At 46.0% G+C, this 21,951-nt stretch overlaps 1 protein-coding gene across 1 annotated transcript in view; it reads left to right on the top strand.

Annotated features, from left to right (window-relative positions):
- The window catches only part of ELAPOR1 (endosome-lysosome associated apoptosis and autophagy regulator 1), a 77,372-nt gene extending 62,180 nt beyond the window's left edge, over positions 1–15,192 (top strand). The window contains exons 15-22 of the mRNA XM_040232152.1: positions 2,004–2,177; positions 4,445–4,625; positions 4,931–5,027; positions 5,711–5,812; positions 9,744–9,870; positions 9,948–10,126; positions 11,051–11,216; positions 12,334–15,192. Of these exons, the coding sequence (XP_040088086.1) occupies positions 2,004–2,177; positions 4,445–4,625; positions 4,931–5,027; positions 5,711–5,812; positions 9,744–9,870; positions 9,948–10,126; positions 11,051–11,216; positions 12,334–12,402 (1,095 nt within the window). The 3' untranslated portion in view covers positions 12,403–15,192. The remainder of the gene's footprint in view (positions 1–2,003; positions 2,178–4,444; positions 4,626–4,930; positions 5,028–5,710; positions 5,813–9,743; positions 9,871–9,947; positions 10,127–11,050; positions 11,217–12,333) is intronic.
- The last annotated feature ends 6,759 nt before the right edge of the window (positions 15,193–21,951 follow it).

Below are 21,951 nucleotides of genomic sequence, written 5' to 3'. Positions count from 1 at the left end.
CCTCTGTCCATGGGATTTTCCAGGCAATAGTACTGGAGTGGATTGCCATTTCCTTCTCCAGGGGATCTTCCCAACCCAGGAATCGAACCCAGGTCTCCCGCATTGCAGGCAGATGCTTTACTGTCTGAGCCACCAGGGAAGGAGTTCACCAACTCTTGGAGTTTATTCAAGCTCATGTCCATTGATTCAGCAATGCCATCCAACCACCTCATCCTCTCTCGTCCCCTTCTCCTCCCATCTTCAATCTTTCCCAGCATCAAGGTCTTTTCAAATGAGTTAGCTCTTTGCATCAGGTGGCCAAAGTATTGGAGTTTCAGCTTCAACATCAGTCCTTCCAATGAATATTCAGGACTGATTTCCTTTAAGATGGACTGGTTGGATCTCCTTGCAGTCCAAGGGACTCTCAAGAGTCTTCTCCAACACCAGAGTTCAGAAGCATTAATTCTTCGGTGTTCAGCTTTCTTTATAGTCCAACTGTCACATCCATACATGACTACTGGAAAAACCATAGCCTTGACTAGACAGACCTTTGTTGGCAAAGTACTGTCTCTGCTTTTTAATATGCTGTCTAGGTTGGTCATAACTTTTCTCCCAAGGAGTAAGTGTCTTTTAATTTCATGGCTGCAGTCACTGACTGCAGTGATTTTGGAAACCAAAAAATTAAAGTCTGACACTGTTTCCACTGTTTCTCCATCTATTTGCCATGCAGTGATAGGACTGGATGCCATGATCTTTGTTTTCTGAATGTTGAGCTTTAAGCCAACTTTTTCACTCTCCTCTTTCACTTTCATCAAGAGGCTCTTTAGTTCCTTTTGACTTTCTGCCATAAGGGTGGTGTCATCTGCATATCTGAGGTTAGTGATATTTCTCCCAGCAATCTTGATTCCAGCTTGTGCTTCATCCAGTCCAGCGTTTCTCATGATGTACTCTGCATGTAAGTTAAATAAGCAGGGTGACAATATACAGCCTTGACATACTCTTTTTCTTATTTGGAACCCGTCTATTGTTCCATGTCCAGTTCTTTTTTTTTTTTTTCTGTTTTGTGCTGGGACTTGCCTGGTGGTCCAGTGGTTCCATGTCCAGTTCTAACTGTTGCTTCCTGAACTGCATACAGATTTCTCAAGAGGCAGGTCAGGTGGTCTGGTATTCCCATCTCTTTCAGAATTTTCCACAGTTTATTGTGATCCACATAGTCAAAGGCTTTGGCATAGTCAATAAAACAGAAATGGATGTTTTTCTGAAATTTTCTTGCTTTTTTGATGATCCAGCAGATGTTGGCAATTTGATCTCTGGTTTCTCTGCCTTTTCTAAATCCAGTTTGAATATCTGGAAGTTCACAGTTCACGTATTGCTGAAGCCTGGCTTGGAGAATTTTGAGCATTACTTTGCTAGTGTGTGAAATGAGTGCAATTGTGCAGTAGTTTGAGCATTCTTTGGCTTTGCCTTTCTTTGGGATTGGAATGAAAACTGACCTTTTCCAGTCCTGTGGCCACTGCTCAGTTTTCTAAATTTGCTGGCATATTGAGTGCAGCACTTTCACAGCATCATCTTTTAGGATTTGAAATAGCTCCACTGGAATGCCATCACCTCCACTAGCTTTGTTCGTAGTGATGCTTTCTAAGGCCCACTTGACTTCACATCCCAGGATCTCTGGCTCTAGGTGAGTGTCTAGTGCTGTTTTCTGCTTGAACGTAAGCAGGGCTATCTTGTTTCTTGAGGGAGTTTTATAATCTAGGTATAGGAACAAGGTACAGAATCTGATCCAACTACCTACGGGAAAATGAGAGGTTTATACATCATATATGTACTAATACTGGAATGGCAAGATGTACACAGCCTCCCTAGCTCCTGTTTCACATCTTTTAATGCCCACCCCTAATCCACACTTCCTCTTCTCTCACCCTGCCTGGGCTGGACCAGGCTGGGGTGACTGATGCCACTCTCCACGGGCCCCCTTGAGGCCCTGCCTGTGAAGCCAGCCTGATGGACCCCTCTCCCCTCAGATCCACTCCCTGTGCTACAATGACTGTACCTTCTCAGTCAGCACTTCGACCAGGACCTTTGAGTACAACTTCTTGGCTTTGGAAAAAACCATCTCTCTGGCTGGAGGGCCAAGCTTCACTTCCAAAGGACTGAAATACTTCCACCACTTTACCCTCAGTCTCTGCGGAAATCAGGTAAGCTGTATAGGTGCTGACAGCGTGAGAACAGAAAGGGGGGCGCCAGCGAATCAGAGGCCAGAGGACATAGGAGGTTCAGATAGCAGTGGATGGGGCAGATTCAGAGATTTTCAAATGGTTATTCTTCCTGAGGACTTTCTCCTCTAAAATCAGATCATTTAGGAAAATGAACGTGTTTGAAATCAGATGAGGGGAATTAAAAAATAAATTAAATAAAATAACGTGTGGGGAATTCCCTGGTGGTCCAGTGGGTAAGACTTGGTGTGTTTCCTGCTGGGGCCTGGGTTTGGTCCCTGGTCAGGCAACTAAGATCCCACAAGCCGCACAGCACAGCCAAAATAAGTTAATTACTTAAATAAAGTAGAATAAGGTGTACATTAACTCCTCCCTGACCTTATTCCCTTATATAAAATGATATATAAAATATATATAACATGATATATAAAATATATATAAAATGACCTTTATTCCATTATATAAAATGATTATATAAAAAATATACTCATACATCAACTATACTTCAATTTAAAAAAAACTATGCAGGAGAAAGATTTTTTTCCTTAAAAAAGTAGTCTTCAGAAATCATGACACCTGTCTTTTGTTTTCTAGAAGCTGGATAAAATAAACTACTCATAATTTCATCTACATGTATCTTTGCTGACACTACATGTTACCATTAATTAGCATTTCAGGATGCTGCAAATATTCTGGATACAAATCTAAAAGGTGGTAAAATATTTGTAAAGGGTAATCACACCACCACTGCACTTGACTAAATTACTAACAAGCCATGTTCAGAGGTTGGAAAGTTAGTTTCGAATGTTGCAAAATAAATAGCATCTTGAACATTTAATCTGTGATTCTATGTAGAGGTAAGGCCTTTACACCACACAGCTTCTACCCATCTTCTGCAGCATGCAAAATAGCTGGTTTGTGTTTATAGAGAGAACATGCCAAGAAATAAACTATCTGTGAAAGATTAGAGACAAATGTCTCTTTCCTGTTTTTAAAAAGTCTTTGAAGAAGTTAAAAGAAAGCCTCTGAAGTGACAGTTAGTGATAACTTGGGAACTGGAGACTAATTAAAGCAAGCCCCATGTAGCAAAAGTTTAGTTTGGTGAGTTGGGAGAGAAAAGATGGAAATTTGGAGAGTATGTGAGTTTTATTTCTTTGCTTATTCTTATATAATGTAAAGATACCTTTCTGTTCTCATGTTCCTTTTCTGTTTCTTACAATCTTGAAAAGGAAGTAAGACACCAGATTTAGCAACTTGGGTCTATTTCTAATTAAATTTATCATTTTGAAAATCCTGCATTATAAATGCTTAGTCTGCTTCAACTTAAAATATTGAACAAGTGACCTTATATTAGCAAACAAATTATAATTCATTTTCTATAAAGGATTTTGAAGGAAAAATATCTCAATATTTCTTCTATTACAAACACTCGAAGAAGGAGTCCAGTTCCCACTGTTTTCCTGAGTTCTACTCTATAGAGTTTGCGTTGTTACAGACTGGAGGAGAAGCAGTCTTTCTTCTGCTGATAAATATTTTTAAATAGACTAGGTTCCAATTGGTCCTAAGATGTTCTACCTCAAGGCAGGAAGAGGGCTGGTTATGGGGTTTGTTTTAACCCCCAGGACACTCTGGAAAGTCCTCCCAAAATAAGAAAAGAAAGTGTTAGCCACTCAGTCTTGTCTGACTCTTTGTGACCCCAATGGACTGTAGCCCACCAGGCTCCTCTGTCCATGGAATTTTCCAGGCAACAATGCTGGAGTGGGTTCCCGTTTCCACTCCCAAGATAAGTATGGTAGAATCACAGCCCCATGGAAGACACAGAGAGTGAATGGGAAGCAGGCCAGATGCCTAAATCAATTTCATGAGATCAGTTACACATTTCAGGATCTGCCTAGAAATCTGACTAGGATAAGGAAGGCCCTTAACTAGTAGGCTGCTAGATTAGATCTGCCAATCAGTTTGCCACCATCCCAACACTGCTCATAAGGGGCTCCAGGTGATTCCAAGGAAATAAAAGACTGGGGATCTCTGGGCCAGAGTTCCAGAAACGAGGACACCGAGGCCTTATTCTTAGCTTTTTTTATCTTTTAAAATCTGTCTTGTAATTAGCACGGGGATGAATCATTGCACTGCAGCGTGCTCTCAGAAGGCTACAGTTTTAAATGTGGAGAAACTGTTCCCTGTTCCCTTTGGGGATTTCTTCTGTGATCACACATTCCCTCCCACTTCCTCCCGCACCCCCTGCCCAGGGTAAGAAGATGTCCGTGTGCACTGACAACGTCACCGACCTCCGGATCCCCGAGGGTGAGTCCGGTTTCTCCAAACCCATCACAGCCTACGTGTGCCAGGCCGTCATCATTCCCCCAGAGGTGACAGGCTACAAGGCCGGGGTGTCCTCGCAGCCTGTCAGCCTCGCAGACCGGCTTATCGGTGAGTACCTCCGTCTTTCTCACCTGTTTGAGTGTGTGTCTGTGTGAAGAGTGAGTGAGGTTCCCAGACTCTAAGCTAAAAGGCCCCAGGTGAGGGGCCCAACCTCCTGACCTCTGTTTCCTACTCCATCCGGGGGTCCCAAGGGCCCCTGGGGCCACTGATAAACCTTTGGTTTGCCCTCTCCTGAGCCACTCAGGGATGTGATGAGATGAAGGAAGTGGGATGTGAACAGGTATTGGAAGAACTAAAGTGGTTGCCAGCTAAGTGCTACTAGTGAGAACTAATTAGGAGCTCTAATTTGGCAGGGGTGACAACAGATATGACTCTGGATGGCATCACCTCCCCAGCTGAACTTTTCCACCCGGAGTCCCTGGGAATACCGGACGTGATCTTCTTTTATAGGTGAAAATGAGAGGCCAGGCTAACGCAAGTGAAACCCAGGGCTTCTCCGCAATCTCTGTGCCGTCCCTCCCTCTTTAGACACCTACTGCTTATCAAGCCAGAACAAGGTCTAGCAGACCCGCCCAGCAGAGAGCTCTAAAGGCTGAGTGTTCCCCAGCCCAGCTACTTGGGTATTACTGGGGCAGGTGTGCCCCTGGTGGCAGTGAGGAATATTGGATGACCTGGGGTGGACAACCCCTCCCACCTAAGGAGATTCCAATCTTAATGCATCTGCTAGCCTTTCCTAGCGCTTCCCCAGTGGCTCAGTGGCAAATAGTCCACCTTCAATGCAGGAGACACAGAAGACAACAGGTTTGATCCCCGGGTTGGGAAGATGCCCTGGAGGAGGGCATGGCAACCCACTCCAGTCTTCTTGCCTGGGAAATCCCATGGACAGAGGAGCCTGGTGGGCAATAGTCCATGAGGTCGCTAAAGAGTCAGACATGACTGAGCAACTGAGCACAGCACAGCCTTTCCTAGACCAGTGCATTTCCCCTTGACCAGATCTACCTGACCCCCCATCCTCTCCTATGTGTCACACCAGACCCCCAGCCAGGTATCTGTTCCATGCTGACTTCACTTAGCAGCTTTCCAAAGGCACCAATGAGTGACTCCCTCCCCCATGGGGGCTCTTTGCTCTGCAGGTCCAATGATGTGACCCAGTCTTGCAGCTCTGGGAGATCAACCACCATCCGAGTCAGATGCAGTCCACTCAAGCCTGCTCCTGGAAGTCTGTCACTGCCAAGGTAAAAGGATGTGATACAACCTTCCTTCCTTGGCATCATTCCATCCCAAGAACCAAACAGAGATTACTGAAGACGAGCAAAAGAGAAAATCGTCTGAGCTCCATTAATGGGCTCTTGGGGACACAGTCATGGTTCCAAACCCTAGATGTTTAGATGTCAAGGATGGAGCAGAAGAGTAGAAGCTATCCTCACTCTCTAGAGTGGTGGGCAGCTGTGTAGCAGAGTGACTAACGGCTAGGGCTGAGGGCCAGATTCAATTCCCCTCCTATAATTGCCAGCTCTGTTATGGATATAGTTCTTATCTTCTCTAGGCCTCTTCTTTATTTGCAAAATGAGGATGATAATAAATTCCTTCAGGGGGTTGTTATGAGGATTAAATGAGATCATGAGACTGGAGATAATGAGATAATGTGCTTAGTTGCTCAGTCACTCTTCGTGACCCCATGGACTGTAGCCCACCAGGCTCTTCTGTCCATGGAGACTCTCCAGGCAAGAATACTTGAGTGGGTTGGCATACCCTCCTCCAAAGGATCTTCCCACCCCAGGGATGGACCCTGGCAGGGTCTCCCACACTGCAGGTGGGTGCTTTACCATCTGAGCCACCAGGGAAGCTCAATGAGATAATCAGTTCAGTTCAGTTCAGTCACTCAGTCGTGTCCGACTCTTTGCGACCCCATGAATTGCAGCATGCCAGGCCTCCCTGTCCATCACCAGCTCCCAGAGTTCACTCAAACTCATGTCCATCGAGTCGGTGATGCCATCCAGCCATCTCATCCTCTGTCGTCCCCTTCTCCTCCTGCCCCCAATCCCTCCCAGCATCAGAGTCTTTTCCAATGAGTCAGCTCTTTGCATGAGGTGGCCAAAGTATTGGAGTTTCAGCCTCAGCATCAGTCCTTCCAATGAACACCCAGGACTGATCTCCTTTAGAATGGACTGGTTGGATCTTCTTGCAGTCCAAGGGACTCTAAGAGTCTTCTCCAACACCACAGTTCAAAAGCATCAGTTCTTCACCACTCAGCTTTCTTCACAGTCCAACTCTCACATCCATACATCCATACCACTGGAAAAACCATAGCCTTGACTAGACAGACCTTTGTTGGCAAAGTAATGTCTCTGCTTTTGAATATGCTATCTAGGTTGGTCATAACTTTCCTTCCAAGGAGTAAGCATCTTTTAATTTCATGGCTGCAATCACCATCTGCAGTGATTTTGGAGCCCCAAAAAATAAAGTCTGACACTGTTTCCACTGTTTCCCCTCCATTTCCCATGAAGTGATAGGACCAGATGCCATGATCTTCGTTTTCTGAATGTTGAGCTTTAAGCCAACTTTTTCACTCTCCTCTTTCACTTTCATCAAGAGGCTCTTTAGTTCCTCTTGACTTTCTGCCATAAGGGTGGTGTCATCTGCATATCTGAGGTTAGTGATATTTCTCCCAGCAATCTTGATTCCAGCTTGTGCTTCATCCAGTCCAGCGTTTCTCATGATGTACTCTGCATGTAAGTTAAATAAGCAGGGTGACAATATACAGCCTTGACATACTCTTTTTCTTATTTGGAACCCGTCTATTGTTCCATGTCCAGTTCTAACTGTTGCTTCCTGAACTGCATACAGATTTCTCAAGAGGCAGGTCAGGTGGTCTGGTATTCCCAACTCTTTCAGAATTTTCCACAGTTTATTGTGATCCACACAGTCAAAGGCTTTGGCATAGTCAATAAAGGAGAAAGAGATGTTTTTCTGGAACTCTCTTGCTTTTTCCATGATCCAACAGATGTTGGCAATTTGATCTCTGGTTCCTCTGCCTTTTCTAAAACCACCTTGAACATCTGAAAGTTCATGGTTCATGTATTGCTGAAGCCTGGCTTGGAGAATTTTGAGCCTTACTTTACTAGTGTGTGAGATGAGTGCAATTGTGCGGTAGTTTGCTCATTCTTTGGCATTGCCTTTCTTTGGGATTGGAATGAAAACTGACCTTTTCCAGTCCTGTGGCCACTGCTGAGTTTTCCAAATTTGCTGCCATATTGAGTGTAGCACTTTCACAGCATCGTCTTTCAGGATTTGAAATAGCTCTACTGGAATTCCATCCCCTCCACTAGCTTTGTTCATAGTGATGCTTTCTAAGGCCCACTTGACTTCACATCCCAGGATGTCTGGCTCTAGGTGAGTGATCACACCATCGTGATTATCTGGGTCATAAAGCTCTTTTTTGTACAGTTCTTCTGTGTATTCTTGCCACCTCTTCTTAATATCTTCTGCTTCTATTAGGTCCAGACCATTTCTGTCCTTTATTGAGCCCAGCTTTGCATGAAATGTTCCCTTGGAATCTCTAATTTTCTTGAAGAGATCTCTAGTCTTTCCCATTCTGTTGTTTTCCTCTATTTCTTAGCATGGATTGCTGAGGAAGGCTTTCTTATCTCTCCTTGCTATTCTTTGGAACTCTGCATTCAGATGCTTATATTTTTCCTTTTCTCCTTTGCTTTTCACTTCTCTTCTTTTCACAGCTACTTGTAAGGCCTCCCCAGACAGCCATTTTGCTTTTTTGCATTTCTTTTCCATGGGGATGGTCTTGATCCCTGTCTCCTGTACAATGTCACAAACCTCCATCCATGTTTATCAGACACCCTATCTATCAGATCTAGTCCCTTAAATCTATTTCTCACTTCCACTGTTTAATCATAAGGAATTTGATTTAGGTCATACCTGAATGGTCTAGTGGTTTTCCCTACTTTCTTCAATGAGTTAAGAGATCCTTCTTATTATCAAATTAGTAAAGTTTAGGGAATCCTAAGACTCTACAGCTGAAAGACCCAATTTTGAATTTAATAGCCAAGGGCACTAAATCAAGGACTCTTGAACTAATTTGATTACAGGAAGCCCAGGCTTCCCTGGTGGCTCAGGGGTAAAGAATCTGCCTGCCAATGAAGGAGATGAGGGTTCGATTCTCCAGGAAGATCCCCTGGAGAAGGAAATGGCAACACACTGCAGTACTCTTGCCTGGGATACCCCATGGAGAGAGGAGACTAGTGGGCCACAGTCCATGGGGTTGTGATAGAATCAGACATGACTTATCAACTAAACAACAACAACAACCTTTCCCCCTGCCTTCCTCTTTTCACTTAACACTAACACCTTGAGGGTACCCATGTCTTAAGGAAGATGGTTTGGAAAATGCTGCTGCTAGGCAATGCTGCTCAGGGAGATGGGGAGCCAAGGGGCACACTGTGACCCAGCAGTGGTGTTAAAATATATGGTCACTACTCTTGTTGCAAACATTACAGTAAAGTACACTGCAGGCAGCAGTGACCTGAAGTTCATTCCCAAACACTGGCCCCTCACACCCATCCCTCCACAGGAAGCTCTACACATGCTGTATTTAAAATGGGTAAACAACAAGGTCCTACTGCACAGCACAGGGAACTCTGCTCAATGTTATGTGGCAGCCTGGATGGAGTTTGGAGGAGAATGGATACATGTACGTGTATGGCTGAGTCCCTTCACTGCTCACCGGAAACTCTCACAACATTGTTTGTTAATCAGCTATACCCCAGTAGAAAATAAAAACTTTAAAATGAAAGAAAAAAGTGACTTTTGCAAAATGTCCCATGTCCATGGGGAGAACAGGAGCTTCTGAGGGGTTAGCTGGGCAGCTGTGCTAGAGCTCAGACAGCTTACATGAGTTCTCATCTGATGTCGGGAGAAACATATGGGCAGAGGGTGGGGGCCCCAATGAAGGCTGGAAAGGCCTCTTATCATCAGGGAAATCAGAGAGCAAAACGAAGGCGAAGAATTAGTTGGAAGGGTCACGATGGAACTGACAGTTTGACAAGGAGACGGATCAGGCAATTTATGAAATGAAAGGACTCCAGCCAGATCTTCCTGTTGTTAGACTGTTGGTCCAGCACGCGCGCTCAAGTCTCCTTTCTGCTCTGTTAGCAAGTGCTCCGATGGGACCTGTGATGGCTGTAACTTCCACTTCCTGTGGGAGAGCGTGGCCGCTTGCCCCCTGTGCTCAACTGCCGACTACCATGCTATTGTCAGCAGCTGCGTGGCTGGCATCCAGGTAGGCGTCTCTGCTTGGGGACTTCCCAGGAGACAGGCGAGTGTGATATCTGAGTTCCTTGTTTTTCCCCCCAACAGAAGACTACTTACGTGTGGCGAGAACCAAAGCTGTGCTCCGGTGGCATCTCCCTGCCTGAGCAGAGAGTCACCATCTGCAAAACAATAGACTTCTGGCTGAAAGTGGGCATCTCTGCAGGCACCTGCACCGCCATCCTGCTCACTGTCTTGACCTGTTACTTTTGGAAAAAGAATCAAAAGTACGTGCTGGGTTTGGGGATGGCCAGGGCTGGATTGTTGAGCTGGGAGGAGAGTATCTGAGAGTATAAATTCACAGGGCTGCTCTTTGGTCCCTGGTGGCTCAGAGGTTAAAGCGTCTGCCTGCAATGTGGGAGACCCGGGTTCGATCCCTGGGTCGGGAAGATCCCCTGGAGAAGGAAATGGCAACCCACTCCAGTATTCTTGCCTGGAGAATCCCATGGACGGAGGAGCCTAGTAGGTTACAGTCCACGGGGTCGCAAAGAGTCGGACACGAATGAGCGACTTCACCTCACCTTACAGTCCCTGTGACTCTGGCCAGAGGCTTGTTGAGCCACTCATCCAGTATATGCCTTGGTTATGCTGACTCCTAGGGGCTTCCCCAGTGGTTCAGCAGTAAAGAATCTGCCTGCTATGCAGGAGACATGGGTTCAATTCCTCCAGGAAGATCCCCTGGAGGAGGGCATGGCAACCCACTCCAGTATTCTTGCCTGGAGAATCCCATGGACAAGGGAGCCTGGCGGTCTACAGTCCATGGGGTCACAAAGAGTCAGACACAACTGAAGTGACTCAGCGCACACGTATGCATCTTAACTCCTAAACAGGGATGGTAGCACATGGCAGTCTATGAAAAGCTGTTAGATCTCAAAAGAAATGCAAAGAAAATTCTTAATTTGCTATTATTAATGATAAAAATGGTTTTACAGTTTCATGGTTTCTGTTCAGCTTTGAAATCACAGAAACACCTAGACTTAAGGGAAAAGATCCCTGACTTGGGAATCAGATTCCCTAGCCAAATCCCCAGCCTAACACCATTTTGCTGTTTCAGTTCCATCACCCATGGCAAGGAAATATCTCCTTTTAGCCCAACCTTTCTCTTTTTCCTTAGTTTGGTGTTTTGTCTTCCCCATTCCCTTGTTTCATAGGCTAGAGTACAAGTACTCCAAGCTGGTGATGAATGCTACCCTCAAGGACTGTGACCTGCCAGCCGCTGACAGCTGTGCCATCATGGAAGGCGAGGACGTGGAGGATGACCTCATCTTTACCAGCAAAAAGTCACTCTTTGGGAAGATCAAATCATTTACCTCCAAGGTAGGGAGGGTGGCCAGTGCACTGAGGTCATCCTGGAGGCCAGGAGAAGACATCAGTCATAGGACACTGAGACCCCCGACTGTTTAGGGACCACTGTTCTGCTCCCTACCCTCCATACTCTTCTATCCTCCTGCCTTGAGAATCCTGGCTTATGTCTTCTGTATTTTCACACAAATACTTTTTCCCCTGAGGCCCAGGACTGCTCTGCACAAGGCTTCTTCTCTGCCAACATGCACTCCAGTGGATGGGCTGTTTGGGCCTTTTAACTTCCAGGAGTACTGAACCACCCATGTGGTTCAGAATCACCCTCCATCCCAAAAAAACAAAACAAAACAATAAACCAAAAACCTTTTTGTATTTTGGAGGGAGGGGAAGGGATGACCTCTAGGATCAACTTCTGGTAGAAGTGAGGCTCTCCTTTGGCCAGTGGAGGGTCCTGTCCCCTGGGTGTCAGGCCCCTGTCCTTTGGGGGCTGAGTCACAGCTTCATCTAAGTTGTTCACTCTTGAACAGTTCTGAACTGGGAGAGCTGACTCTGTATGGGTGGGTGAATGAGTCTGAAGCTCATAAACATAAAACAGACCACACTGTCGCTGGGCCTGGGGCAAGCAGAGAGCATTTGAGTGATTCCTCCAGGGTCCATCGCCCTCTGCAGCCCCACTCTGCCAGCACCCACAGTTCACTGCTGCCCTGACCAATTTATCTAACCTGGGTGGAAAGGGTGACAACAGAAAAGAAAAGGAAGGTGGGTGTTTACTTGGCCGAATCTCACTCCCTTTGTGCTGACCTTCCAGGGTAACTCCCTTGGCCTCCTTAGACCTTGAATGCTTTTTGTTTAACCAATGGGAGAATAGTTTACCCTGGGACACTTAGGTCTTTCTGGAACTTCTAGAATTCAACAAAGATGCAAAACAAGGTATTTAAAGATATTTCTCATCCTCTGACTGACTGAAGGGAGCAAGAAGAATAGAGGCTATCTTATGTTCCTGTTTCCACGAAGCCACTGAAAGCAGGAATTTCAGGAGGGTTCTTTCTGTCACCTCTTTTCCATTTCTCTCCTTTGTTCCCCAAACTTGCCCATGTGCAGCAGCCAGCTCCTGTCACCATCTCTCTTTCAGAGGACTCCTGATGGGTTTGACTCGGTGCCACTGAAGACATCCTCAGGAGGCCCAGACATGGACCTGTGAGGGACACTGCCCTGCCTCACCTGCCTCCTCACCTGGGCACGTCACCTTGCAAGCCTGTGGCAATGTGGGTGCCACCTTCCTGCAGCACCCACTGCTGGAAATCTCTTCATCGTGGCCTTATCAGAAGAAGTTTGAATTCCAGATCTTTGTTTTCTTTTTATAGAGTATCCAAACCTTCCTTTCTGCTTGCCTCAAACCTGCCAAATATACCCACACTTTGTTTATATATTACTCCCTCGCTTGCATCTTGTTTCCCAAAATGGACCAGCCGCCAGAGCCATAGCTTCATCTCCTCATATTTCTTATTGCTCTGGGACAAAAGTATTCCTCTCTTTTTAAGTATAGAAATGACTCCCCCTGTCCTCTTATTTCAGGGCAGAAGCAGCCAGGAGTTTCTCCTGATCATTGCCCTCAGCTCATGATCTCTTTGGGAGAGAGGCTGGGTGAGGAGGGTATTGGCATCCCCTGATGGACCATCTATCTTCCTGGTTGCCTGGATTCATCTCTCCTGGATAACTGGCTCCAACTGGTATAATGGACAGGCTGGGGGCCAGATGAGTAAGCCCTGGGTAAGAAAAGGCTTTATAAGCACAAAGAGGCAATAAAGGAAGGTTTTATTTTGTTTTTTAAACTGGGTACTTCATTCCCTTTTCTTGAGTAAGCTCTAACTATTCTCACTGGAACCAAAGGAAAAAGTTTGTCGAGAAAATACCCAAAGCCCTGATGGATCTCTTCTACCCCTAGCATCGCCTTTTTGTTTTTCATATTTTAAACCTCCCACCGTCTCCCTATGACACTAAAGGGAACCAGGTAAGCCCCAACCTCAGATGTTCTAGCTTTATTCTCTATTTGCTTTTACCCAAAAATGACAAAACATTGCCAGTGGGGAAAATTCCTCATCCTTGAGCACCCCATACCTAAAGGCTTGGACCATATTAGGGAACACGCATATTATATTTTGGAAGAACACAAGCAGGTCAAGGTTTTAATGGGGCCACACTGGAAAACCAGCCCACAACGGGCTGGACCTGGGGCGGCCATGGTGCCTGCTTCTAAGCTTAGTTCATCTGCTCGGCCACAGAACAAACAACCTGTAGGCTGGCCAAGAAGGCATGGACTTCTAGCCCATGCCCCAGCAGTAAGTAAATCCGGATCAGTTTTCAAGGAGGAAACGCTGGGGGAGTTAGACAAGGTGTTCGCCAAACTGGGAACCCTCGCACTTTCAAGCCCCTGTCTTTCCTGCTTGTGTTCTCCTTTGCTTTGTGTGCTAAAAAATGAAAATGACTTCTGGCCCCACCTTCTGCTAGCATCATTCTTACAGGTAAGTAAAGTGAATGGCCTCTTTGCCCCTTTTCTCGACTTTCACAACAAGTGTTAAGAGATGAACTTTAACTAGAATGGTAAAACAAGAGCAAGAGTTTCAGTTCTCTCTTTCTTTCGACCAATGGCAATTCTCCTCCCCTCACTATTTGGCCAGAATGACGTCCTGGTTCAAGGGCCCAGTTGCCCATGGTTTGTGCCTGTCTCCTTTCTCAAATGGCCGTTTGGTGACCAGCTGGTAGGTCAAGCTTGGAGATGACACTTGTAAATGGTTTGTCTGCTGCACAATGATCCGCCCCTGCTGCCCTGGCAATGGTCTCTTATAGAAGGGTCTGTGAGAACTGGAACCCTGCTGTGACTTCTGGCCAGAAACAGCATCACTGAAGGCAGGCAGTCCCTTTGATTCAATAAATCTAGAAGCTTTTCTCTGGTATCTAATTTCTTCCTCCTCCTGTGGGACTCAGGCTCTCAGAACCTGTGGCCATGGTGGAATTTCTCTCAATGGAGGCAGATAGTCAGCTCCTGAGTGCCAGCCTGAAGTTTTCCATAGTCTCAACAATGCCCCGGGCATCTGCTTTTCCACCAAATAACTTTATTTTGTGACAAAGGCCACAGAAGGTACACAGACTGTGCTAGAATCAATCAGAAAAAAATACCTACCCTGTTGATGTTTTTATTCTGAAATCTTGAAACCAAGTGATCCTAGAGCAACCTCAAACTCCACTGACTTAATCATAATACTTCAAAAATCTCCTCTCTATATCCCTTAGTGTACTGATTTCTGCAAATATTCCCTGCATCCTGCCAGGAACTCCTGAGATATGCTATAATGGTCATCTGTTGCTCCCCTAGCAACTTAGAAATGATAAATATTTTTTAATAGCTCTATTGCGGCATAATTCAAATTCCATGCAATTCACTCATTTAAAACATACAATGCAACAGATTTTAGTATACTCACAGAATTGTATACCTATTACCATAGTCAAATTTAGAACACACACATGTTATTATACACAGGAAAAATCTTTAGTAAACTAAGACTATAGTGTTTTGCACAAGCTTTTAGGGGAGGGAGAGTGAGCTCAGGAGGTAAAATATTAAATTCCATTTAGTTACCTAGAGTCCAAGAATACACATGTAACTCTTATCATGTAGATGTCACTTGTATTTGGCTGAGAGTACAAATGAAGAGTGGTGTATTAAAGGACCAGGGGATTTCTTATGCCAACAAAACTTTTTTTTTTTTTGGTCTCACTCTACGTTGAAGACAAGACAGACTATATTTATACAACAGAGACTTTGTAATGGATTTTTCAACTTTGTGAAACCAAATTTTTATCTCATCAAGACTGATCAGATCTCCTTTTTACTCTGTATTCCAAAAGTTTGTAGTTTGTTAGAGGATGGGTATCGTGTGTCACACTTTTTTTGTGAAATAAAAATATACCTTTCAGTTGTTTTTCTTAAACAGGTTTGATGGCTGGATGAGTGAGTGAGAAATGGTAAATGCCCTTAAAACTTAAGCTGAGGAGGAGGACTCTGGAACCCCAGAGTGACAGAGAAGAAAGCACACTTGGGAGCAAGAGGGACCTCTGCTACAGCATCTCACCACCTGCTGAGGAATCAGCCATCCATCAAAGCCTCAGTTTCCACAACAATAAAACACACCTGAGGATGCCTTACCTCCCAAGACTGGGTGAGGATCGAAAAGAGAGCACATGGAACGCTGAGCGTGTCAGTTCCTTTCCCCTCCAGTTCGGTTTTCTCTTGGGTGGCACTGAGGCCAGCCACATAGCAATGTGCCTACAAAGACAGGTGAAATTAGCTTATTTGGGTATGATATTGATTATCATGGACTAGATGTGGATAAAATCCTAGAGGACATCAAGGACCCACCGTTTCCCAGTGCAGCTGGATTTTCCTGCTTCCGTGCTTTCCTTTACTTCAGTTGAGGGCACATAGTCCCTAGAAAGAATTCCCTCAGTTGGTTGGTTGTGACCCACATTTGTTTTGACTGGGTGGTACCTGGGTATTGTTGTTATTGTTTAGTCACTAAGTCATGCCTGACTCTTTGTGACCCCATGGGCTGTATATAGCCCTACAGGCTCCTCCCTCCATGGGATTTTCCAGGCAAGAATACTGGAGTGGGTTGCCATGTCCTACTGCAGGGGGTCTTCCTGACCCAGGGATCAAACCCTTGTCCTCCGGCATTGCTGCTCCTGCTGCTGCTAAGCCGCTTCAGTCGTGTCCGACTCTGTGCGACCCCATAGATGGCAGCCCACCAGGCTCCCCTGTCCCTGGGATTCTCCAGGCAAGAACACTGGAGTGGGCTGCCATTTCCTTCTCCAATGCATGAAAGTGAAAAGTGAGAGTGAAGTCACTCAGTCGTGACCCCATGGACTATAGCCCACCAGGCTCCTCCGTCCATGGGATTTTCCAGGCAAGAGTACTGGAGTGGGGTGCCATTGTCTTCTCCGTCTGGCATTGCAGGTGGATTCTTTACCACTGAGCTACCAGGGAAACCTGGGTTATACAGGTGGCTAGCTAGTTAATTAAATTTTGCTACACCATGCAGCCTGTGGGATCTTAGTTCCCCAATCAGGGATCAGACCCAGGCCCTTGGCAGTGAGAGTAAGGAAGTCTTAATCACTGGACTGCCAGGGAATTCCCTAAATATTTAAATATTTTAAATGTTACCCCTGCTTATGGGATAATATCTAAACTCTTAAATTGTATTCATTTTTGGCTGCCCTGGGTCTTCACTGCTGCACGCAGGCCTTCTCTAGTTGCAGGGAGCAGGGACTACTCTCCAGCTGGCGTACTCAGGCTTCTTCCTGCAGTGGCTGCTCTTGTTGCAGAGCACAGGGTCTAGGGTGCATGGGCTCAGCCGTCGTGGCTCACAGCCTTACTTGCTCTGCGGCATGTGGACTCTTCCTGGATTGAACCCATGTCCACTACATTGGCGGGGAAATTCTTAACCACTGAATCACAAGGGAAGTCCAAAATCTAAACTAAGAAGGAAAACAGGAAAGGAAACTCGCATAAATTAGACATCTCTACGTATCAAGCCTGAACTAAGTTCTTTCATAACATTGCCCACCTGGTTCTCAGAACAGGCCTAGAGGCAGGTATTAGCCCCATTATAATAGGTGAGGAACATTTTAGTAATATGGTATACATGGTCCCTAACTGTACACACTTATACTCTGGGTGTGCTTGTGCTAAGTCCCTTAAGTCGTGTCTGACTCTCTGTGACCCTATGGACTATAGCCTGCCAGGCTCCTCTATCCATGGGATTCTCTCGGCAAGGATATTGGAGTGGGTTGCCATGCCCTGCTCCAGGGGATCTTCCCAACCCAGAGATACAACCTGTAGTCTCACATCTCCTGCACTGGCAGGCGGGTTCTTTACCACTAGCGCCACCTATTCTACACCATACACTCTAACCACATTGAAATTTTCACTGTTCCTCAGTTACAAGCTCTGTCATACCTCCCGGCCTTGACATATGCCTCTCTAACCACACTGCATTTTTCACTGTTCCTCAGTCATAAGCTCTGGCCTACTTCCTTGCCTTGACATATGCCTCTGCTTTTGCTTTCCTTTTCACCTGATAGACCCCCGTCCAGTTTTCAGAGTCACTGCACCGTGAAACCCTCCGAGTCACCTACTAGGGATGCAGCAGTGAATAAATAATGACCCGGGAGCGCTGCAGCTCACTGACATGAACTCAGCTGTATACTGTGCTGGGTCCCAGGGTGTCAGATAAGCAGGAACATGACCCAGCTTGAAACTGGGACTGCAGGAGTGGAAGAGGTGAATGTGGGAAGTGAAACACATTGTCCGGTAACCAGGCAAGAAGATACTAAGGACTTGGCCTAATACTTAAAGAAGACATTTAATTAAGAACCACAGAGCCTCAATGGGTATTGGAGAAACAGAGAAATTGAGGCTTTCTCAATTTGATACGGGGGCTTCCCAGGTGGTGCAGTGATAAAGAATCTGCCTGCAAATGAAAGAGACACAAGAGACCTGGGTTTAATCCCTGGGTTGGGAAGATCCCCTGGAGGAGGAAATGGCAACCGTCTCCAGTATTGTTGCCTGGAAAATCCCATGATAGAGGAGCCCGGCAGGCTACAGTCCATGGGGTCGCAAGGAGTCAGACATGACTGAGCGACTGAGCACAGGGATGATAGAGGGTGACAGGAGAATTGACACCTCGCTCCAATTTGAAGAGAGGGACGGGCAGGATCAAAGTTCCCCATGTCCAGGCAGCCCTCCCTGACCATTTTTAAATGGTTCCTCCTTGTTGCCCAAGTATAGCAACAGCAACTTCCTGTTCAGTTCAGTGGAAAATTCTGAAAGAGTGCAATACCAGACCACGTGACCTGCTTCTTGATAAATCTGTATGCAGGTCAGGGAGCAACAGTTAGAACTAGACATTGAACAACAGACTGGTTCTAAATAGGAAAAGGAGTTCATCAAGGCTGTATCTTGTCACTCTGCTTATTTAACTTCTATGCAGAGTACATCATGAGAAACGCTGGGCTGGAAGAAGCACAGGCTGGAATCGAGACTGCCAGGAGAAATATCAGTAACTTCCTGTTACTGTGTGTCTAACAGGAGGCAGTGGGCAGTAGAACTGGAGGTGGTGCTGTCAGTTCCTGCTGAAACAATATGATCACGGTTTCTGGACAATGAGAGCCTAGAAGGTGCGGAACCAATCTGAGGGGAGAGGTGAGAGTAGCAGAGAAGGATCCAGGAGGAAAGAGGAATTAGCCAGTTTGGAGAACAGGAGCTGGAATTGAGAGTTCAAGGCAGAAGGAACTTGTACAAAAGTTCAAGGCCAGGAAGGGGAGCCACAAAGAGCTCAGGATACAGAGCTTAAGGGGGAAATGCCAAGAGAGAAAGAGGGACCATACTGGAGAAGTTGGTAGGGGGCAGATCACGAAAGGCTTCGCAAGCTCTGTTTGAACATCTCCTGAGGCCAACAGGTAGGCACTGAAGTCTTCCTTCCAGCAGAGGAGTGAGAGGACAGGCCTTGCTTATCAAATCCTGAGCTCTAGTTCAAACCCAAAAGAGCAACAGAAGAGCAACGAGCTGCTAAGGCAAGGCCCAGGAGAGCCCTGCCACATTAGCCAGCTCCGAACCGGTGAAAACCATGGATGGCATCTCTGCCTGGGTGCCCACCCTCTTTTCCAGCTCCCTCCCTGCAGGTACTTGTTCTCCCTGGGCTGCCCACAAGCTGCCCAGGACCCCCATGGTACTGCCTCACCTCGGATTCTGTTTCCTGAACTTGTAACAAGCTTCTAGCCCCTCACTCTACTCCCTACAACTCATTCACTCAACAGGGATTTAGTAAGTACCCACCAGTGTAAGATGTGGGGCTTCCCAGGTGGTGCTAGTTGTAAAGAATCCATCTGCCAGTGCAGGAAACTGGATCCCTGGGTTGGGAAGATCCCCTGGAGGAGGGCATGGCAACCAATTCCAGTATTCTTGCCTGAAGAATCCCCATGAACAGAGGAGCCTGGTGGGCTATAGTCCATGGGATCACAAAGAGTCAGACACGACTGAAGCGACTGAGCATTTGAGTGTAAGGTGCTGGGCTAGGTCCTGTGGAGATAAAGAAGCATATATCCAATGGTTTCTGCCATGTAAGATGGTGTCACTTTTTTTTTTTTTTTAGCCAGATTCCTCAAGGCCCTGTTTGCTGCTAAGGAATGCTAACAAAGGGACAAGCCCAAACATTGGACTATCTTAGATACTTATCAGGCTTCTCTAGTAGCTCAGGTGGTAAAGCATCTGCCTGCAATGCATGACACCCAGGTTCGATACCTGGGTCCGGAAGATCTCCTGGAGAAGGAAATGGCAACCCACTCCAGTATTCTTGCCTGGAGAATTCCATGGACAGAGGAGCCTGGCAGGCTATAGTCCATGGGGTTGCAAAGAGTTGGACACGACTGCAAGATATTTACCACACAAGCAAGATACTTACCAGTAATCAGGCTTTGGTTCCATTACTTAACTTCCCTGGGCCTCAGTTTCTTCATACAAAAAGTAAAGGAGTTGGGCTAACTATTTTCCAGAAGGGGTTCCTTGAACTCTGGAGTCCTCAGATGCAGCACCCAAGAACTATTCTCAGTATTAAAGTCTAATAGAAATCAGTCCATTTGAAAGCGGTATGGCTTCACACCATCAGTCTGTAACAAAAGTATTTATGTTGATCTGTGTTAGCTTCTGACAGGAACTATTCAGTGTAATAACATAGGTATTTCCTGCTGCTAAGAAAATCCTAATTGGCAGGCATACACGGCTGATTATCAAGGGAAAAGGAATCATTTTTTAAAAAATCATGTTAGACAAAAATACTTGCAAACATGGGGGAGAAGGGGATGAAAAGATTACAACTAGGCTAGTAAATCAGTGAAAGTGAAAGTGAAGTCGCTCTGTCGTGTCCGATTCTTTGCAACCCTATGGACTGTAGCCCACCAAGCACCTCTGTTCACGGGATTCTCCAGGCAAGAATACTGGAGTAGGGTGTCATTTCCTTCTCCAGGGGATCTTCCTGACCCAGGGATCGAACCCGCATCTCCTGCATTGCAGGAAGATGCTTTACCCTCTGAGCCACCAGGGAAGCCTGTAAATAAAGTCACCTCCAGCTCTAAAAATCCTGTGATTCGAAGCTGATAAATGAAATATCCTATTACTTTATTACACTTACCAGGTAGGGTGAGCATTTTAAAGGGAGTGTCTGTAAGGATTTGGAAATAGACATACTGTTCCTCATCCTTCCACTTTAGATGTCTGTAATCTAAAGATAAAACTAAAGGTGAAAATTCCTAAGGAAATTCGGAGAGATCAGAATTTTAAGGCCAGCCTTCCCATTACATTGACGACCTCCTTAAAGTGTTAGCTCAGTGACTTTCACCCCCTCAGCCTGGGCCCCTGAAGCCTCAGGAACACCCATCACTGTTTTGAAGCTTAGCAAACAATACACTTTGGCACTGCCTTCACTGACAGGAAAGCAGTCAGCTCCCATCAAAGACTTGCCCTCAGAAGATTTCAGGGAGCCCAACCCTTTGAGGACAGTCTTCTTGCACACTTTCTTCAGTGACTGTACCTCCCAACACTTCCTTTACCCTGGTCTTAAATCTAACATCCTGGGGCCAAACCCAGACAAAGGCGTTTCTCTAAGTCTCCCCCTGAGTCGCTACTAGTCAGCTCCACCACTGGTATTAGCCATGTCCCACTCCTCAGAGTTGGCTGGGCAGAGCTTTGCTGGGGAGTAGAACAGCAACGCCATACCCTCCTGACAGATGCACAAGCAAATGGCCTAAGACCAAGGTCTTAGCACAGTTAGCTTTGGGGCACTGAGGGTGGGGCTCTCAACTCTTGGTAAAGTGGGAAGGATGTGGGAAAGTATGTGAGTTCATGCTAAGTCTTCAGGCATGTCTGACTCTTTGAGAGCCTATGGACCATAGCCTGCAAGGCTCCTCTGCCCATGGGATTCTCCAGGCAAGTGGGTTGCCATACCCTCCTCCAGGGGATTGTCCAGACCCAGGGGTGGAACCAGCATCTCTCACATCTCCTGCATTGGCAGGTGGGTTCTTTACCACTAGCGCCACCTGGGAAGCCCAGGTCAGAGTATGCCCATTCCCAAATCCTTCAAACAAAGCTCTTGTTATCAGGGAAATTTTTGGATAACTTTGGCTCCAATCATCAACCAGAATACTTCACTGTAAAGGCCTGAATGTTATAAAAGTAAAATATGATGAACTCTGTGTTCTAGAAATTTTCACATAGATGCAAGACATGACTTCAATATCTTAAACTGCCTTCAAATCTCCTATTTTCCCCTTGGAAAAGTCTCTTCAAGTGTCTCTCTGAAACACTTCAATCCCACTCCTCCTACCCCAAGATCTGAAGGGTTGCAAAAGAGACAGTTTGGTGTACTCAATAATCAGATTAAGAAAGGTATCCTAACTCATGTAGGAGAGGAGGAATTTTGAATTGAAGTAATTTGGGGATTAAAACGTTTTGCCACTCTCTTGACTCAAAATGGAGAAAAGAGTAGAGGTTCAGAGACAGGGTCCAGTCTTAGGACTTGTAAGTCTTAGAAGCTTGTAAGGTGGAAACTGTAATCTACTGGAGGCCCCAGCTTCCAAGCCAGTGATTATACTGACAGGCCTTGTCTTAGATATGCCCTTTAATACGAGGAGGAAACAG

Source organism: Oryx dammah, unplaced genomic scaffold, assembly GCF_014754425.2.
Source record: "Oryx dammah isolate SB20612 unplaced genomic scaffold, SCBI_Odam_1.1 HiC_scaffold_28, whole genome shotgun sequence".
Lineage (NCBI taxonomy): Eukaryota > Metazoa > Chordata > Mammalia > Artiodactyla > Bovidae > Oryx > Oryx dammah.
Note: the sequence above shows the minus strand (reverse complement) of the source record. Positions and strands in the feature narration are given on the sequence as shown.